This window comes from Ruditapes philippinarum, unplaced genomic scaffold (genome assembly GCF_026571515.1).
Source record: "Ruditapes philippinarum isolate M1 unplaced genomic scaffold, ASM2657151v2 ctg2907_1_1_1_1, whole genome shotgun sequence".
NCBI classification, from domain to species: domain Eukaryota; kingdom Metazoa; phylum Mollusca; class Bivalvia; order Venerida; family Veneridae; genus Ruditapes; species Ruditapes philippinarum.
The window spans coordinates 78-19,567 of NW_026858229.1; the positions used below are offsets into that span (position 1 = coordinate 78).

A 19,490-nucleotide genomic window follows, 5' to 3' on the forward strand; every position below is an offset into this window, starting at 1 on the left:
AGAGGGAACTTATTTATTATAGTATCGCTAGGCGTCACCATTTTAATGTATCATTTCTAGTGCATGACCAGTCAAACCTACGGCACCCTTAATTGTTTAAGACTGACTATCAAATGTTTATACGGAAGTGATCTGTAGTTGTAATTTTTATCACATATGGATCTCTTCACCACATATGAAGCTATGGATTTTTTTTACCTGCGGAGACAAATCTCAAGAAGTGTTTCAATAAGGAATTTATCGAATGTTTAGCATTATTCTGTAGTCAAATTTCGTGTAAGCTTTTTAATCTGTGTCCGATTTGCGGTGTTTCTTTATTTATAGTTGGACACACCAGAACTTATGACGGAATGAATGTCTCCGCTAAGCTCTTACACGGATTAAACATCGACCAACTACTGCAACCAGCTTCTAGACATAAATGGTTTAAACATTAGATTTTTCAAGACATTGTGCGTACGAAATGTCATTTATAGTAATTACCAATGTCAATCATTATCAATAAAAATTCCATTCGATGTCCTCTGGTTTGATGTCAGTGGTTCTATCAATCAGTATTTAATTCCTCTGGTTAAGTGTGTCTATAATCGCCGCCGTATGAACACAGAACTTTGTGCATGTTTCTAAATTCTTAATTAACACCATTTTTAGCTCGACTATTCGATAAGAATAAGTAGAGCTATTGTAGTCACCCGAGCGTCGGCGTCCGCGTCGGCGTCGGCGTCGGCGTAACCACTTATGTTAAAGTTTTTGTAATAGTTCAAATATTTTCAAAGTCCATTGACATATGGCTTTGAAACTTTGCACACTTGTTCACCATCATGACCCCAACCTGTATACAGGAGGAGGTAACTCTATCAAGCATTTTGACAGAATTATGCCCCTTTTTCAACTTAGAATTTATGTTAAAGTTTTTGTAATACCTCAAATATTTTCAAAGTCCATTGACATATGGCTTTGAAACTTTGCACACTTGTTCACCATCATGGCACCAACCTGTAGACAGGAAGAGGTAACTCTATCAAGCATTTTGACAGAATTATGCCCCTTTTTCGACTTAGAATTTACGTTAAAGTTTTTGTAATAGTTCAAATATTTTCAAAGTCCATTGACATATGGCTTTGAAACTTTGCACACTTGTTCACCATCATGACCCCAACCTGTAAACAGGAGTAGGTAACTGTATCAAGCATTATTTTTTACTATCAAGCACTAGAATAGTCGAGCGATGCTGTCCTACCGACAGCTCTTGTATGTTATGCTAATAATAAATTTCTGCAGCGATTCTCGATCGCAGCGAAATCTCAGCCATTGATAGCTACATGTACCATGAATAAATATATGCAAAGACAGCTCTCACTGCGTTTTTAGTCACGCAGTAGAAATATGGAGATATATACGGCAAAATCAGTCATTAATCGCGCACATGACATGTAAATTACTACTTGAATCATTAATCCTTTTACTTTTCTTAAAAGCTAAGTGTATTTTTCTCAAGTTTGATTTTCTTGAAATATGTTAGTTCATCTTTAAAGCTGGTGGATTTTAAAAGCTCTTGGATACTAAATCACTTTAAACTAACTATTACAAAGCAGGGCAAGTCCGTTACAGTAATGGTTAAAATACACATTGACTATCAACACAAGCTTATTTAACAAGATAATTTTAGAGTATGAAAAATGTCTGGCGTACAGTTGTTTATTTTACACCGAAGATTTGATGTGATAACATTTTACTATATTATTAATTGATATACAAAAGAAAACAATACGAAATGAAAATTGAATTATAAAAACATACATTGTTGGATTTAGACCGAAAGCGAATAATTTTGAATGAGATTATTTATTTTCTATACATTTTTTGGGACAAGCTACAACATCTTTCTTCTCGCCAAAGTAAACATACTTAACGCATTTGCATTGAAGTAGTTTGAGATAGTACACATCATTTCAAATTTTACATTATAAATCTAGAAAATATTCAGTCCCTTGGTGATTAATATGTACATATCGAAGGATATTTTGATAGACAGCCTAACAAATAGGAAAATTTTGCAATTTACATTTACCTGCATTTATATAGATCTACGTTAATTTATTCCCACGCCTAACTTTATTTAAAAGTAAATATAGTCTAATATGATTAGATATTTAAAAAAACAGATTGGCAGTCTTATAACAGTAAAAGTCAAAAGCTATTTCGAATGCGCCCTGAATGTTGGATATAATATACCCTGTACATACTATTTGAAAGTGCTTTTTTAAATAGTACAATCCAAAAAAATGACACTGCATCTTTAAAGATCGGATTAAAAGCCAAGTGAAATATTTTATTCGAAAAAAAAAACAAAAACAAACAACATATACATATGTTCATAGCCAAGTTACTTTTTGGCAGTACAATACAAAGTACAGAAAAGTATGTTACATTAAAATTTGTACATTTAAGTAGACTCAATCTTAGTTGCATCTCTGAACATACAAATTTTTCTAAATTACATTTTTGTTCTTTTTTTTTTTTTTTTTTTTTTCGTAAGCTAGATACATGTATGAAAAACCTAAATCTGTCATGTTATAATTAAAATGGTATCTCACGATCTGCGATTGTATATACGTATACTCGAGATCCATTGAAAGGAACATAATTATAATGTCGTCTATAAAATTTTAATTTGCGATGTGAATAGTTTATGTAAAAGACTCTATGTACAGGTGATATATCTAAATTTAGGTAACAATTGCATGTACAATGTATTATATATATATATATATGCCCATTAATGTGTTTATATAAAACCATTAGGCATGAATCGTAGTTTCTTTTGACAACCTTAAGATTGATGATTTTGTCATTTGAATATCTCATTTTTCAATGAATAAATTGTATGTCTAACCGTTTAATACAGTACATGTATAGATTTCTACATTTGCAAATAATTTATATAGAAATTTAATTATATCAGAATCAGATAATTGTGTGACATGGCGCCTGCATCTATCGCTATTAAAGTACAAGTATAAGTATACAATTTATATATAATGTCTTAATGGTGATGTGTGTTTACTTATTTATACAGCTTGATGTTTTTCACGATCAATTATTTGCTAAAATGAATCACAGTTTGACGTGCAGCTGATTGTTTACATAGTTGCCACGATACAATAAAACCGAATGATTCCGAATGAAATATCGACCAATCAAAATCGCTATAGACCAATTAACTCTTCGTAAAGTATACACTTCCGGGTCAAAATTGGATACCAAACAGGATTAAAATGTATACATTCTGAAAGACAATAGATCGATTGATTTAGATTTATTATTAGATACAGGTTTACGAGATAGCTAAATTGAAGTTGATATCAAAGGAAAAATGACTGATCTTGAGGAATATATTTTTGATGAGGACGGAAATCCAATTTTGCAATGTCCTAATTTTCCACAAGAAGAACAATTATTCGCAGACGAGGATGATTGTAAGGATATATTTCACATTAAAGGGGACGGATACGATGTCACCTTGTCGCTGGCTAGAGGTCTCATCACCTGGAGTAATGTCAATCCTTCCGGTAATTATTAATGTTCATGTATTTTTTTAACGGGGTTGTGAGTTATGATTTATTTTAAGCAGTGTGTCTTATTCAGCTCTTAACCGGTGACCGGGTATTGTCATACATGGAATATAGTTTCCAAAGTATCTGAAAATGTAGAAAAATCAGTCCAAAAAAAAAAACGAACTCGGTTAGATTGGAAATACAAAATTAATTAGAGTTATTTGTAAATTTGATGTATCTTTGATCTGCAGATGTTCATTACATTTGATAATTTTATGATGATTTTTTTGTGATTTAATTATATTTTTCTTTTAGTATATAAAGAGGTGGTGGGGGTTATGCAGTCATGTGAACTCTCCCACTTTAGGCGGGAGACTCCCACTTTTTTCAGCCATATTTTCAAAGATTTTTCTTAAAATTATGGGTATTTTCACAAATTAAAGAAATCTCCCTATTTTTGATGTCAGAACTTCCTTCTTTGTTTATTGCAAATTCTAAAATCTCCCTCTTTTTGAAGAAAAATCTCCCTCTTGATCATTGAAAAAAGTTCACATGTATGGTTATGGAAAGCATTGTAATAAAGTTTCATATATGTGGTTAAGACAACTATAACTTTGTGTAAGCACGGACTTAAATTGTCAATTAAAGTCTGTGATATAAGTGTAATCTTTAAATATTGATATTGACCCAGCAAACACATGGCGTCGGCTCAAGGTCAATCTAAAGTTGGTTCTGACATCCAATGACGGTCAGAAAAGTCGGTTATGGGAGTTTTTGAGACATCATTTTCAGACATCTATTTCAGTATTTGCAGTGTCATAATCTGACCATTTTTTGGACTGCAGTCTTACCAATTTCTGACCAATAACCACAGTCCAACCAGATTTTAGACGTTGGATAGAAATTGCATTATGGTTGCTGATGTTGCGACCAAATCCTAACATCAATCTGACGTTTTGTAAATGTCATGTGTTTGCTGGAGACAGTCATAGTATATTTAATAAGTTTAAACTCTTAAGTCTTCAATAAATATAGAAAAATGAACACAATTGCTCTCACTGCAGCTAAATTCATTTGAAGATACTTTCCATACAGCTTAAAATGTTTACGGTTAGCTTATTTTGGTACCGAAAAGATAAATTATGATGATAACATAATGTACAATGTCAATGATAATAAATCATCTTCTTTGGGGACATTACATTGTACATTTAGTCAAGATTTCCATTTCAACCAGATTCATCAATGGACAATATATATATACTGTGTTTATTGGACAGACAATGGATGTGCTTTATGAAGATCATTTACTAAATGCTTCACATATTATTGCATTGTGGGCAACCCCCTGCTACGCACGTCATTATCTTATCTTGAGTAAACAAGATCTTTTTTTGTAAAAATCATTCTTTGCTATGCTACTATCTCTTTATCATTATCAAGCTGTCCTAAGATGTTTTATCAAAAGGCTTTTTCATCTCAGTTCACAAAGAAAGCCATGCTGTCACTTGTATATAAATGGGAGATGTATTTATATAGAATGATAAGGTTTTTCATTAAATACTACTCATTCAATGCAGGTTTTGACTGATATTACATTAAAATCACATGAAAAGCTTATATTCTATTCATTGTATTTGTATAGTGTTTTTCTTTTGTGATCTCTTCAGAATCTATTTTTTTTTGTATTTTAGGGAAAATATTACTGGATGTCATAATACAATTATTGTCAATTGATGTAATGATATTACTGATTTTGAATGAATGAGTGGGTGGGTGGGTTTGTGGGTGGATGGATGGATGGATGAGCTTTCAACCTAACATTCGGCCTGATTCAGCTAAATATCTTAAATGGACATGTCCATCTTTGATTCTGGTCAAAACCCTTATCCATTTTTAGAAGAAAATAATAGATGTCAACTGAGTTGTACACAGACCATGATCTGGACTGCATGCATTTACAGACTAATCTTGGAGTGCACTGGTCAACATAGGTAGATACAGTCATGGCAAGCAGACTAAGGACTAAAATGAGCCCAGTCATGACAAAACCAACATAATGGGTTTGCTACCAGCATGGATCCAGACCAGCCTGCGCATCCGCGCAGTCTGATCAGGCTCCATGCTGTTCGCTTACTAACTCTATTACAAGTAGAGAAACTGATAGCCAACAGCATTGATCCTGATCAGACTGCGCGGATGCGCAAGCTGGTCTGGATCCATTCTGGTCGCAAACCCATTATGTTGGTTTTGCCGTGATGTGGCTCAAATCTTGATTCCATTTCAGGAAAAAAGAAAGGTTTATTCAAGGGAAAAGGCAAAGGCGAAGACAAAAATACTGTCATGCTCAAGGAGGTATTTGGTGTAAAAACAAAAAGAAAGAAGTCCAATCTTAGTTCAAGTGAGGAAGGGGTTTGTGTTGGTAAGACATTTTGATCATTTTACATGCACTTTGCTTCTGTAACTCCTACATTGAACAATTCACTGCATAAAAAAGAAGGTTTAGAAATTTTTTCTGGTTGATACAAAGGCAGTAGACAATTTTAAGGCCATAAACCAATCATATGTACATGAGAAAGCTGTATGTTTCACCATATTCCACAATTAATGAATTTTTAAATGAATAAGTTGTTCTGTTTAACCGTTTTTTAAGGCAGGTTTGGTAAGGGAACCTTGTCATTAAAGCATATAATTTAATTCATATTTATATTTTTACTAAATTCTTAGAGGTTCTTTTTTTAGACGTAGCCAACATATATAAAATCAGGACAAGAAATCCTATGGTTTTTGATATATGATCTTTATTTGGGAAAGCAGGGTAACAAATGATTATGAAATTTATCACATATACCATGCAACCTCGACAGAGTGACCTTCTGTAGAGAATAACCCCTTTATAACAGACAGTATCATTTCTTTCTAAAATAGGATTTCCAATTGAATTTAACTTCTTTCAGGGCTTTTTTTCCCATTCCATAGGGGGTCGCCCTGCTAAATTTCCAAAGAAAAATTCTTTAAAATCATGCAGTTTTCCTCAAAAATTGAATTTACATCAAGTTTTTCTTCCCTTTTTGCAAAAATATTGTGTAATCCCCCCCCCCAAAAATTAAGGTCAGGGCTACTTCCCCAATCTGTGAAAAAAGCCCTGTCTTTAGAGAAACGCCTTTCAACAACAACCAAAATCTTTTATCTCCCAAAGGTAGTTGCTCTGAGATTGTACTGTATTTATTATTGTATTTTCAGGGTTTTCTGTCCATGTGGCTGATGCATTTGGTCCTAACACATTATCTGAAAGACTGATAGTATTTGAACACCCTAGTGAAGCTCTCTGTTCAATGTATGTCAGAAAGATAAATATGTACATGGAAGGTAGGTCACTTTATATTTTTCAATTCTTTCAAGGATCTCATATATCATTATATTAAGAGGATATTTTTTCGTTTGAGTGAAATATGGAATATATTTTCACTCAACATGATAAAATGCCACATATTTTCACGAGCCGGGATGGCAAGTGAAAATATGTGGCATTTTATCATGTTGAGTGAAAATATATACCGTATTTCACGAAAAACGAAAAAATAACCTTTTTATTTATTTCAGCATCAAAGAAAAATGGTTATGAACTCCCTTGCTTGCTAAGCAACTGCAATTTTACAGCGTGCAGTAATATAATTATTGTCTTGTTTTGCACGCGATATATAGCGCTACATTGTGATGTCACGTAAACATCTCTTTAAACGTCTGTACAGCGTTAATGACTGAATTAAATATATTGGTGTTCGGATTTATTTTCTTAGTTAGACCATTTTCTCTCATTCTAGATAGTTTTAAAACAAAATTCAACAAAAGTTGTTTTGTATTTATAAGATTTTTCAAACAAAATGGCGAAAGAAGTCCCATAAAATAAATATGAGTTTTGACTCCGCCCACTTTCATATTTATATTATATATTTATTTTTAAAAAATATGAAATATATTTGGCTGATATAGCACCATATTTCATCGGTAAAATTAAATTAAGATTAAAATTTTTTCTTACTCAGAAAAATAAATTGTATATTTTCAATGTATCAGGATGCATTACCTAAATGTTATCAGGCATAAAGGAATAAACTGCTATACAATACTTTGGAATTATGAAGAATTTCTATAGAAAGAATGCTTAAAATGATTATCATAAAGTGACTTACACATTCTTCTCTCTACATTCATGTAGATTCATGTTGATGGATATAAATTATTTAATAGATACATTTACTCACTATTACACAAATTTTAAACCATGACTTTTCTTTTTGATGAGCCAACCAAAATACAAATACCCATGTTTATGATTTAAAATTAAGATATATTTTACTTTTTTTTCTTCCAGAAATGCATGATCGTCCAAAGTCTGTAAAACTGTTCCTACAAACGCATGCAGGAAGTAAAAATGGTAGTGCAGTCTACAAAAATAAAGTGACACCATTGTTTCAAGCTGCTGATGTACATGTAGATTGTGTTGGTAAGTTAGATAAATCATTTAAATTTTTTATCCCCCCTGATTTCCTGTAATGGGCTCGTCCTAGATTGATTTAGGTCTTGAAAATTTGGTAATTAGCAGTTGACAGGATATAAAGGTCACACTGCACAGACACAAGGTTCAGACTGTCTTCATGAAGAATCTAACCATGTAACCTTTACCGTCTTAATACCTGAAATAGACTTGTTTATTTTTCAGTCTTTACAAACCATTCATCATTTTTTTGCAGGAAAATTTAAAGACATGCACTGACTGAACTACTGAAATAATATGAAAATATATTTATGGAAGATAATAATTGACATAATGTAAGGTGAAAAATTTGGATCATAAAACATCATCAGTATTTTTGTTTTTTTTAATACTGTTCATCATTTATTTATATTATTCAGTCAACTTTATTGTGTAGGGATGTAAAATGATTTTTTTATCCTCATGGTGCATGGTATATTATGAGCTGATGGCCTTATAATCAAATAAATATGGTTGTTGTTGTTGTTGTTTTTGTCATGTGAGAATGAATTTTGTTTATTGTTATTCAGAGGTGCAGCACAATGAGCACATCAAGCAAGAAATGGTGCACATCAACTTGGACGATTACGACTGGTATGGCATACCATAGTTTCATTACATAAATACAGATATTTTTGACCAAAATAGAATATGTAAAGATTTAAGATCCAGTCACAAAGTAAGTGTCAAAGGGTGAGAAAAATGTGCAGCCTGACCAGGACTCGAACCTAGGACCCTCAGAATACCGTTCCGCGGCTCTAGCGGCTGAGCTATCCAGCCCCTTACACATCTGTTACCCTAAATAGTGAACAGTTCTGAACTGTGACATGAAGTTTGCTGCTATTCTTTTCAAAATGATTTCTTTTAGGTTATTAAGAAATACAGTAACATTATTATTTTGTTAATTAATCTATTTTGTATGCAAAAGGAGTGAAATGAAAAAAAAGTGATATTTTGCTGTAAATAATTGCAGTATAGTAGCAATGGGTGGAGACGGGACAGTAAGTAAGGTGGCAGATGGTTTGTTGACGGCTTCACAGAAGAGGAAGGACATTGATCAGAAGTCTGGATTTACACCAGTTAAAGCGGCCATTCCTCTTGGTATAATCCCCATAGGTAAGGATAGTCAAGTAGCTCAGAGTTATGTGTTTGTTATTCAGTAGAATATGATAATGTGTTTAGCCTGCCATGATTTGACATTGACCGTGAAAAGTGTTCACAAAACAGTATGATTATGTTTGTTGTTTTATATTTCAAGTTTGTGTAATTGCTTAAAGGTGACATTCCATCTTAACCCAAGAATGCTGACCCTTTTTTCCTCATGTACATGTACATGTAACATCAGTACATGCTAGTTATTATTTTATCTTTTGTTCATATAGGATTGAAGCTAAAAGCTTATGTTTTGTACTGTTAACCATAATGACAATAAATAAAGTTTGTCTTACTTTCATGGCAATCTTTGAATTGGTTCAGATATTTAACTTGCTATCTTTACAAATCAGCTGAAATGAAATAGCGTTTAAAAAAAGTTATATCCAACAATCTTCCATAAACATTTTGTATGTCAATTATAATTTTTTCTCTCTGTTTTTAAGGTTCGACAAATGACACTGGTCGATCAGTTATGGGGACGGATGATGTAATTAGTGCTGCATTGTATATAATACTTGGACGCTGTACAGCGGTGGATATCTGTTCAGTATATAGGGAAGATAGATTGATGCAATGGTGTTTCAACTGTCAATACGGGTTTGCTGGGAATGTATTAACTTTTCGGAAAAGATACAAATCTCTGGGCAAGAGAGGGCTGGAACCAGCGTTTATAAAAGCTTTGACAAAGGCAAAGTTAAGGTAAGAAATGAAACAATAATTCATGGAATATACACAAAGATTATTATTATCTTGAAAATATTAATTTGAATGTCAGTTTATTGTTATTGACTGAAATTTAACCAACAGTACTTTTATCTGTGCTTTTTTTTCACAGGTATATTAATTATACACAATTTAACCCTTTATTTAAACATTTTTTAACAAAGTGCAATACCTGTAGTGTACCAGTAATAAAAGAAATGAATTTTTGTTACTTCAGGGCATACAAATGTAATAATAAATATGAATTCTTATTACTTCAGGGCATACAAATGTAATAATAAATATGAATTCTTATTACTTCAGGGCATACAAATGTAATAATAAATATGAATTCTTATTACTTCAGGGCATACAAATTTCATAATAAAAAATGAATTTTAATTTCTTCAGGCCATACAAATGTGATGTGGAGTACATACCGGCAGACAGTTTACCAAAAAATCGCAAATTCTTGCCTTGTTATCGAGGGTAGGTACAAATTATGGTTAACATAACATTATTAAATCAGAAGTGACATCATCAATAGCACAAAATATATATGAATGAAACATAATGACATCATATCATAATATGACATCATTTATGGCATGATATAATAAAATTTACAGCTCTGCTAATTGGATGACAACTCGATAATTGGATTATAACCTCACTAATTGAATTATAGTTACACAAATTGGATTACATCTGTACTGATTGGATTAAAAATTCTATAATTGGATTTATACCCTTAAATGTACAATTATTTCATTCACTTTCAGGCTTCTTGTTATTATGTTTTATTTATTATTTACATACAAAACATTCTACCTTAATCATTTTATCAAACAGCTTAATTAAATTTTGACTAAAAGTATGCAAAAGAAGTACACCTAAAGCTGCGATTTGGAAAAAAAGAGAGAAATATAATTATACATGTAAATAGATAATGCAAGTGTGTTTTTAATTTTAACCAAAAGTGAGCAAAAGGATGCACCTAAAGCAGCTATTTTGGGAAAAAAAAGAAATATTGTTTTAAATACATGTGTATGAATAATTGTACATGTAAATAGATAATGTGAGATGTGTTTTTATAACAGATGTGACGTCTGCTGGCATGAGGAGGTGGTAGATGATAATGGAGTAACAGAAGATCTTGTACAGGCGTTTGATCCTCTAGCCGAGTCTAACAACAGTGATACCTTAGTCAGTAAGTAAAATTTGCTGCTCTATCAACAAACCTCTGAACATTTCATTATGACAAAGTACATGTAGCTGGGTAAATTCCTTACAACATTTCAGCAAACCACCTATCTTTTCGTTTTGTTGTTTTGTTGTTGGTAAATTTCCCTCCAACATTAATTTTTATTTGGTCACTTGACTACTTTCGTTAAGGTTCTATTAAATTTCGTTTTTCCTAATAATGAACACATTTTAGTTGTCACTTTATCTTATAAAACATATTGATTTTTCTTTTCCCTTTCTCAGATTTGGACTGAAACATTTATTTTTTTCTTTTCCCTTTCTCAGATTTAGCATGAAACATTAATTTTTCTTTTCCCTTTCTAAGATTTAGCATAAAACATTTATTTTTCTTGTCCTGACTCAAATTTAGCATCAAACATTGATTTTTATTTTCCCTTTCTCAGATTTCGCATGAAACATTGATTTTTATTTTCCATTTTCTCAGATTTGGCGGAGCATGAAGACACCCCCTGGAGAAGTAGGAAGTCAGATTTTCTCAATATAGGTCTGTTTACTATACCAGGACGGTCTGAGTTAGCCCCAAGGGGGATGAGTAAATACTCCCACCTCAATGACGGGGCCATTGATCTCGTCCTAGTGAAAGATGCACCAAGAAAAGAGTTCATACGAATGCTCAAAAGGTTAACAAATGCGAAAAACCAGGTACGCTAAAAAAAAGTTTTATGCGCTGTATTTTTAGTTGAAAATAAATGCTATTATATCCGCATATTTTGTTAGGTTGTCAATTTGTAAATGTTTCCTGATTAAGAATATTCCCTTTGAAAAATGACAATTACTTTGTGACGGAAATAGTGTTTGAAAGTTTGCATGCACATATGTCTCAGTGTTTTTTTTCTTTATATAACTACTACCCTAAAACGGTACTGTTCCCAATAGAAAATAGACATTAAATTCCCAATTTCCAATGTTTAAATTCCCAAAATGGTTGTTCAAAATTGCCACAAGGCCAAGAGAATTTCTCTGAAATCATTTAAATGCAATATTTTCATATAAAACACCACTCAATAGTTCTACCTGGACAGTGGAAGCTGTAAGCTATCTTTATTCATGATGACTAATCTTAATTGTAGCTGAAAAAATGCATGACAAAAATCCCAATTTAATTCAAAATAATGCATTTTTTCCCAATCAGTCTGGTACCGGCACCATTCCCAAAGTAGAGAAAAAAAACGCTGTGTCTTAAAAGTGGCTATACGAGGCTTACAAGATTCTGAAATGGAAAGTCTTAGATTGGAAATAGATTTTAATTTTGAGTTTATTGTTAATATAAATTATAATATTACATGCATGGTATGGAGTTCAAATGTTTGTAAATAGCATTTAGACCATTTTGTGCAATGTCATACATTTTGTAACTTATATATTTAAAATCTACTTCTATCGCTAGATTGACAAGCACATTGTTCAAATTTACTGTAGTAAGATTCAAGTTCATTGAAATACAATTTTTGCATTATTATTGAATCAGTTATAAAAGAGAGCATTGTTAAGTGTCCGGTATTAAATTTTGCAATTATTTTTTTTACAGCTTGACTTTCCGTTCGTGGAGGTGTTGCGAGTAAAAGAAGTCAGATTCCGACTACGCTTGCCAACTGGTTTTAAATACAATGACACTAACTTCAATGAAATAGACTATGAATTAGAGCGGAGAAAAAACCTAATTGATAATGCTTCAAAGTCGGACATTTTAGAACTTAGCGAATTAAGTGATTCAGATGATGATGATGCTCTTTCGAAAAGCAATAACTCAACCGGAAAAACTGTGCAATCAATTTCAACTACAACAAAGTCTAAGCCACCGTTTAAAAAATCGCAAAGTGTTCAACAAATCTCATCCAAGTTATTAAAACGCACAAATACTGAAACGTCGATTAAGGTCAAGAATATGGATGATTCTGAAGATTCTGATGATGATGACCTTGATGATGATGATGACAGTGATAACTCAGGGGACATAGTCGTAAGTATTTTAACCTCATTTTGGTTTGAAATAATGAACAAAAAATAAGTCCAAAAATATTTTCTTTCCTTTTCTAAATAACAAGAATATGTTTGAATGGGAATTTATTTTGACTTTTAGCAGAGCTAATGTACTCACCCTGGCCATGGTGTCACCAACACACTTTGATTAAAGTTTTTGCCTGCAAGTTGGTATCTCCAAAACTACTGAAGGCAATGGGTTGAAACTTTAAACACTTGTTCTCTGTGATTATCTTACATTGGTCATAATTCTGAGTCCTTTTAACAGAGTTGGACATCTTTTCTTAATGTTAAGGACTAGGAATAGTTGAGTGTGATGTCTTGTTTAATGGATTGTTTGGACTGTAAAAGGGGACCTAACTGAGTGATTTAGAGCAGTCAGTTTGAAGTCTTGCAACTCACTACTTTGCATCATTTAATTCTTTATTTTGAGGAAGCTATCCACCGAAGATACAATTGCTCATGATAACAATTGATATTTTTGTCTTTTGACCTACATTAAATTTGTACACAGGCACCTTTATTTTTCACTTATTCAAGACTAGTAAAGTTTGGAGGTTACAACATTAATTTACCATTGTTAACCTGTGTTAAATGCAAATTGAATAAATGTAAGTGATTTTCATGTAGAATGACTTATACCTTGTTTTTTTATCCCCCCACCCAATATATAAAGAATAATTTTTGACAAATACTATTTTATCAGAACATTAATTTTTAAATGATTTTTTTTTTCTTTCTTGTTACAGTCCATTAACTCAGTTGGTGTGCGAACAGTAAAATCAGCGTCTGCTGCGGACCAGAAACTCTGCGGTCCTGCCTATAGACCAACATTTGCCGAGCAGGATCGAGCTAGGCGTAACCGTCGGTTACAGAAGAAGGAGGAGAAAAAGAAGGCAAAGGAAGAAATGAGGATGAAATCTGTCTGGAATATTGATAATGAAATCAAGGAGGAGGATGTGCTAAGCTTCAGGTAAGTTCTCGTCAATGATTGGTTGATATGATTATTTCAGAGACACAAGGATTTTTCTTGCATATCAGACAGAATTATCTCCTGTTTACACTGGTGCTAGAAAAAACTGTCTTGCACCTCCCATGTTAGACAAGTCACATGCTTGAAATGACGTCATTTCCGCTCACCTTTTATGAATGAATTGTGTTCTTAGGATGACGTCATTTTACCATTATGAATGAAGTTGTAAGTTCATACGCTACTATAAGAACAAAGTGTGTAATTAAAATATCAGTTTTCGTAATTTCTGTTCATGGAATATGCCAGAAAAATAATTAAACACCAGCTGTCATTACAGACAGGAATATCTAGCTCTCGGGGTAACTCTTTAGCAGAAACTCATCAGAGCCTTGTTACATCCATAAACAGTTACCCTCAAGTCTGTATCGGCAGCCAGTGTAAGATTCTGACAGTATTCACTCATCCGCAGCCCCTACTATCCACTGTCCACGCAGGATATGTTGAGCATTTAGGGCAAGGCGTTAATCTCTCTGTGACAGTTGATCTCAGACATTGAGTCTTACAGTCATTTGTCTCTTATCACTGATTTTAGAAATCATGTAAGACTATTGGGCGTTCAATTAATTATTGAGAAGTTTGTAATTACTGGTTGGTTATGCAGGAAAGTTGGTTGGGTGGACCAAATGCTGACATGTGACCTAAAATGTGTTCAAATTGGTGAATAAACACGAACAAACAAATCATAGAGAAATGTTCATAGATGGCTGTTCTATTTTAATTGCACAATTCACATTATGGTATAAGTTTTGGAAATTTGGAATGGATTGTGGAGTTCTGAATGAAACAAAAATGTTTTTATCATCATCATAGATGTGTATTATAATTATGGTATTTATATAAAGTGGTACCAAATAGGTTTGGAAACATGCAAGTGACTACATTCATGCTATTTGAGAATTTATTATTAGCATTTTCTTCTGCATTGAAATATTGTCTATAGAATTTTTGTTTTTTGCTCTTTGAAAGTAAGATGGATTTGTATAAAGAATTGTGTTTTAACAAAAATGACTTCCAGTGATAACTCTTTATTGTTATTTTAATTCCAGAGTACATCATGGCTTACTTAAAATTTATGGACAAGGTGTGTCACCAGATACTGTTGTTTATGAACCTACATTACTGTGTATACCAAGAATGTAAGAATAACACAACTGTGAGAATTGCTACATGGGAAGGATTTGTCACAGAAAACTGTACGGAAAATATGACATCCATGTTCTTTTGCCATGCTTTTATTTTTTGCCATTATTGTGTATAATGTTTTATCTTCCAAAGGGAATGTCAACTTTATTAAATTTCTATCACCACAATATACACATATAATATTTGTTGAATTTGATAAATATACTATTTGAGAGCACACTGCTTTGCAAGAAAATGTTTCTATGCATATAAAAATGCATGACTCAAAACGAGTCAACATATTAACATATGACATTTATCTCCATTTAAGAATACTGGAATAATCATTTGTTACAAACACTATGGTGTTAGGTGTATATCAATATTAGATAAGGAAATAATAGGGGGCATTATTTCTAACGAATGTATGATTATGTTGGTGAAGTTTATAAAATAATGAATGATGCAGACAGGGTCTCCTGTTAGAAAAGCAATAAAAGCTCAAATGGGCAGTCTTTATCACCCACACTAAACAGTGGCTCTTTCACATTTTGGTTAATTGTGTGAATGAGAGCCCTCGACACTTCCGTTGTAGAGCCCTCGACCAAATCAAAGCTGAAGATGATTAACACAGTTCTAAAAATGTCTGGTTTTAAAGAATATGCTTTAAAGAATGGTATGCCACATAGAATTGTTTTGGATGCCACTGTTTAGTAGGGGTGTACATAAATGTACCAAAAAAACTCTAAAGGAAGTCCTGTTTCATAGTGTTTATATCCAGCAACAAAATTGCAATGGATGTTGGTTATATCAAGGGTATTGTTCTTATTTTTGTATTTTATTTTCCTATATTCGTCATGGGGTTATATAAAGATGTAGGTCATCTTGGTGAGAAACAATCGTACCTGCGTTTATAAGAAAGACTCGGATATAGGGATCTTTCATTGGCATTCTTTTTTTGTTTGTTTGTGTTTACTTTTAAGGTTTTGTTTATAAATGACATTGTATATAGTAGAGGACAAATCGTCTCCATTAGCTTAAAAGGTTGTGATTTTAGTAAATTTTTATAATACTGCACATTTGTTACAAGAATTATCTTTGGGAAAGTCACGAATTTTTTTACCATATATATGTACACAACTGCTGCAAATTTATGAATTAATATTCATTTTAATCAATTTGAAAATAACTTATTTTCATTTTAATAAATTTCATCCTTGCATGATACTGCATATTTGCAACATCACTTTTCATTGGATAATCACGTTTATATAGTTTTATATACATGGCTGCTGTCAATTTTCTGAGAAATCTCACTTTTTTCTAAAAAAAAAAGGAAGTTTGCTGTATTATCAATTTGTTATAAATATTCCTGACAGGTTATACGACTGTATACATGTATAAACAGTTTTTCGCATGTGATCCTTGCCTAACAGCTTGGGTTATATTTCCAAACAGCCATTTATATTGGGCCATATAACCTGTAAATATCCTTAAAACTAATATTATAAAGGCTTTAGTGAGTTTATATAGTTATATAATCCCAGTTGTTGCTATATATTCTAATATACATGTATATATAATCTTGCAACTGTTTATATTCAGCCATATAACCTCATCTGTCAAAAAATCTATATAACTTATACATGTTTATGGTTTTACAAATATCTTATCAAAATAATATACATGCATATGGTTGTACAAATATCTGATTATATTGATTGATTTTTATTGAAATTTACACAAATTACATTCCGTCCATGTTGTTAAGTTTTTACTTACTGTATAGTTGATTTTTTAAATCTTTAATTTCTGTTTACATTTGATTTTGATTGAAAATAGCTGAATAATGTAACAGTATTATAATTTATATTATTTTTATTTCAATGTATGTATTATAAGTGTACTCTGCCCTTTAACCCTTACCACTGCTGGTACAGAAAAGTGGTTAGCCTTTGCCACTTTTATAAAGAACCCACAGTATATAAATGAAATCACTGTACCCTGTCTTGCGAGCCTATAATACAATTCAATGTGTACCATGGGACCAAAATGTCGGGATGATATTAACACCTAAATGAACGTCTGATTTCAGTGACTGTATTTTTTAACTCTAATTTCAAAATATACAAAAACATTTCAAAAGTGACATCAACATTATGTCATGGTAAAATGCTATGTTCCGTAATAGCACCAAAAGTTAATAAGACGACTAACCGTCTAATAATATTTTGTGTAATGTCTAACAACCATGTCTTGCCATTACAAGTAGGTTTTACTTCCAAAATCACAAGACACTTCTTTGGAGTTTATATATTTCAACTTGAACCTTCCTTGTGATAACAGGAAGTTTAGACTTGTTTATATATTGTGGAGCCAGGCCATCCTGCACTTGAGCAAGTTCTTTACTGATTTCTGGCCAACTTCAAATTGTCATCTTGATATCCCCAAAATTGACAATGGCCAGTTCCAAAAATGGAAGCTGGACAAGTCCATTTAAGAAAATTAGCAGGTTAAGGGTAAAATTTGTGTTGTGATTAAATGATTTGTCATTTTGTTTGTTTATAATATACAATCTACTCAAAATATGTCTTATGTTTTGATGATGAAGATTGAAAACATATGTTTTAATTTACATAGTTTTAGTCTTCTTTAGTTTAAAAGGGTCTTAGGTACATGTAGCACTTTTGGACAAATATAGCTGGTTTGAGCAATCTTTCTTCTTTGGATAAAATGCAGCTCTTTTGAGTGTATGGAGATCTCATTAAAAGCTCAATAACATATTGTTAACATTTAAAAAGATTTACTTCAAATGATAAAAAGACTTTTAGAATAATAAAACATTATTAAGTCTTCATAATCATTAATCATTCAATATTTCAAGTAATTCCTCAAAGTTTCTATGACATGAAACAAAACATTGTATAGAGGATATTGTATATGGCTTTTAGATCATATTTACTCAGCCATATGTCGGCCTCATTCATAAGCCGGGGTATATTGTCTCTAGAAAAACCTTGACACATCCATAAGTATGTCGATTGCATAATATTTGAGTAAATATGTTCATACACATAATTATGTGAGACTGTGCTTGCAATATAGTGCCATAACATTGTGCATTGTGATATTCTGCAATATAATTTAACATACATTTTAGACTTCTGAAAACAAGTGTTATACAGCCATGAAATTTGTAAATCAAATGTTGTTCTAGTTTTGGCCTTGTTGATAAATTTAGCAGTTTCAGGAATTAGATGAAGAGATGATTTAAAAAGAAAATTCGAGAAAGGCAATTAAAAATGTCAGCAAAATATTATTATAGAAAAAAATCAAAGTTTTATTACAGATTATGAGATATGTTTATGGAGTTTAAAGAAATTCTTGATTTACCGTACCTGATAAACAGAAATCTGTTGTGTTACTTTTTTGACCAATCCGGCTTAAGTGCCTCCATTTTGTCATGTTGATAAAGTTGATTCATTTTAAATATTTGCTCCAGATGCTTGAAGTTTTTGACTGGTTCCCAACTTTTGCACAAGTATGGTTCCTGTTTACACTTGAACATCAAAAATTAAGAAACAATTATGTACATTGCATCTACAGTTTTTCAGTCAATGTTAAATTGATGTTTTTTTTAATCATATTTTTTTTTTATTTCTTTAAATGGTTTGCCTTATTTTGTATTTTTGTTTGTTTATTAAGCACATTGTTATTTTATCATTAGTTATTGTCTTATTGCAAAGTTAGATTTTTTTTGTATAAACTTAAATATAAATTTTTTGTGTTTTGAACTTTAATTCTTATACATTAAAGACAATTATACTATAATGTAATCTTTAATATGTGACATTCCTTGTTAAAGACGTCAAAAAATGAGCAAAACTGTATGAATCTTGCCATTCCTCGCAGTTTAAGCTCGACTGTATGAAGAAAAAGGAGAGCTGTCATACTTACCCTGGAATTGGCAATTGGCGTCCCATTCACACTTTGGTTAAGGTTTTGTTTGCAAGTTGTTTTTTCCAAAACATTTTAAGGGAATTGGTTAAAACCACACACTTGTTCTCTGTGATGATCTAACCGGATAAGATGGCAGGGGTCCCATAACTCTTTGAGTTTCCAATTTTACAGAGTTATG

General features: G+C 31.9%; 1 protein-coding gene across 1 annotated transcript; it reads left to right on the forward strand.

Annotated features, from left to right (window-relative positions):
- The first annotated feature begins 3,220 nt into the window (after positions 1–3,220).
- LOC132752531 (ceramide kinase-like protein) lies at positions 3,221–15,616 on the forward strand. The gene is made up of 13 exons (XM_060742854.1): positions 3,221–3,572; positions 5,845–5,979; positions 6,801–6,926; positions 7,933–8,064; positions 8,625–8,688; positions 9,068–9,210; positions 9,693–9,948; positions 10,363–10,440; positions 11,052–11,161; positions 11,642–11,859; positions 12,746–13,177; positions 13,947–14,170; positions 15,277–15,616. The coding sequence occupies exons 1-13, from the start codon at positions 3,377–3,379 to the stop codon at positions 15,368–15,370; spliced, it is 2,208 nt and encodes a 735-aa protein (XP_060598837.1). The 5' UTR covers positions 3,221–3,376; the 3' UTR covers positions 15,371–15,616.
- The last annotated feature ends 3,874 nt before the right edge of the window (positions 15,617–19,490 follow it).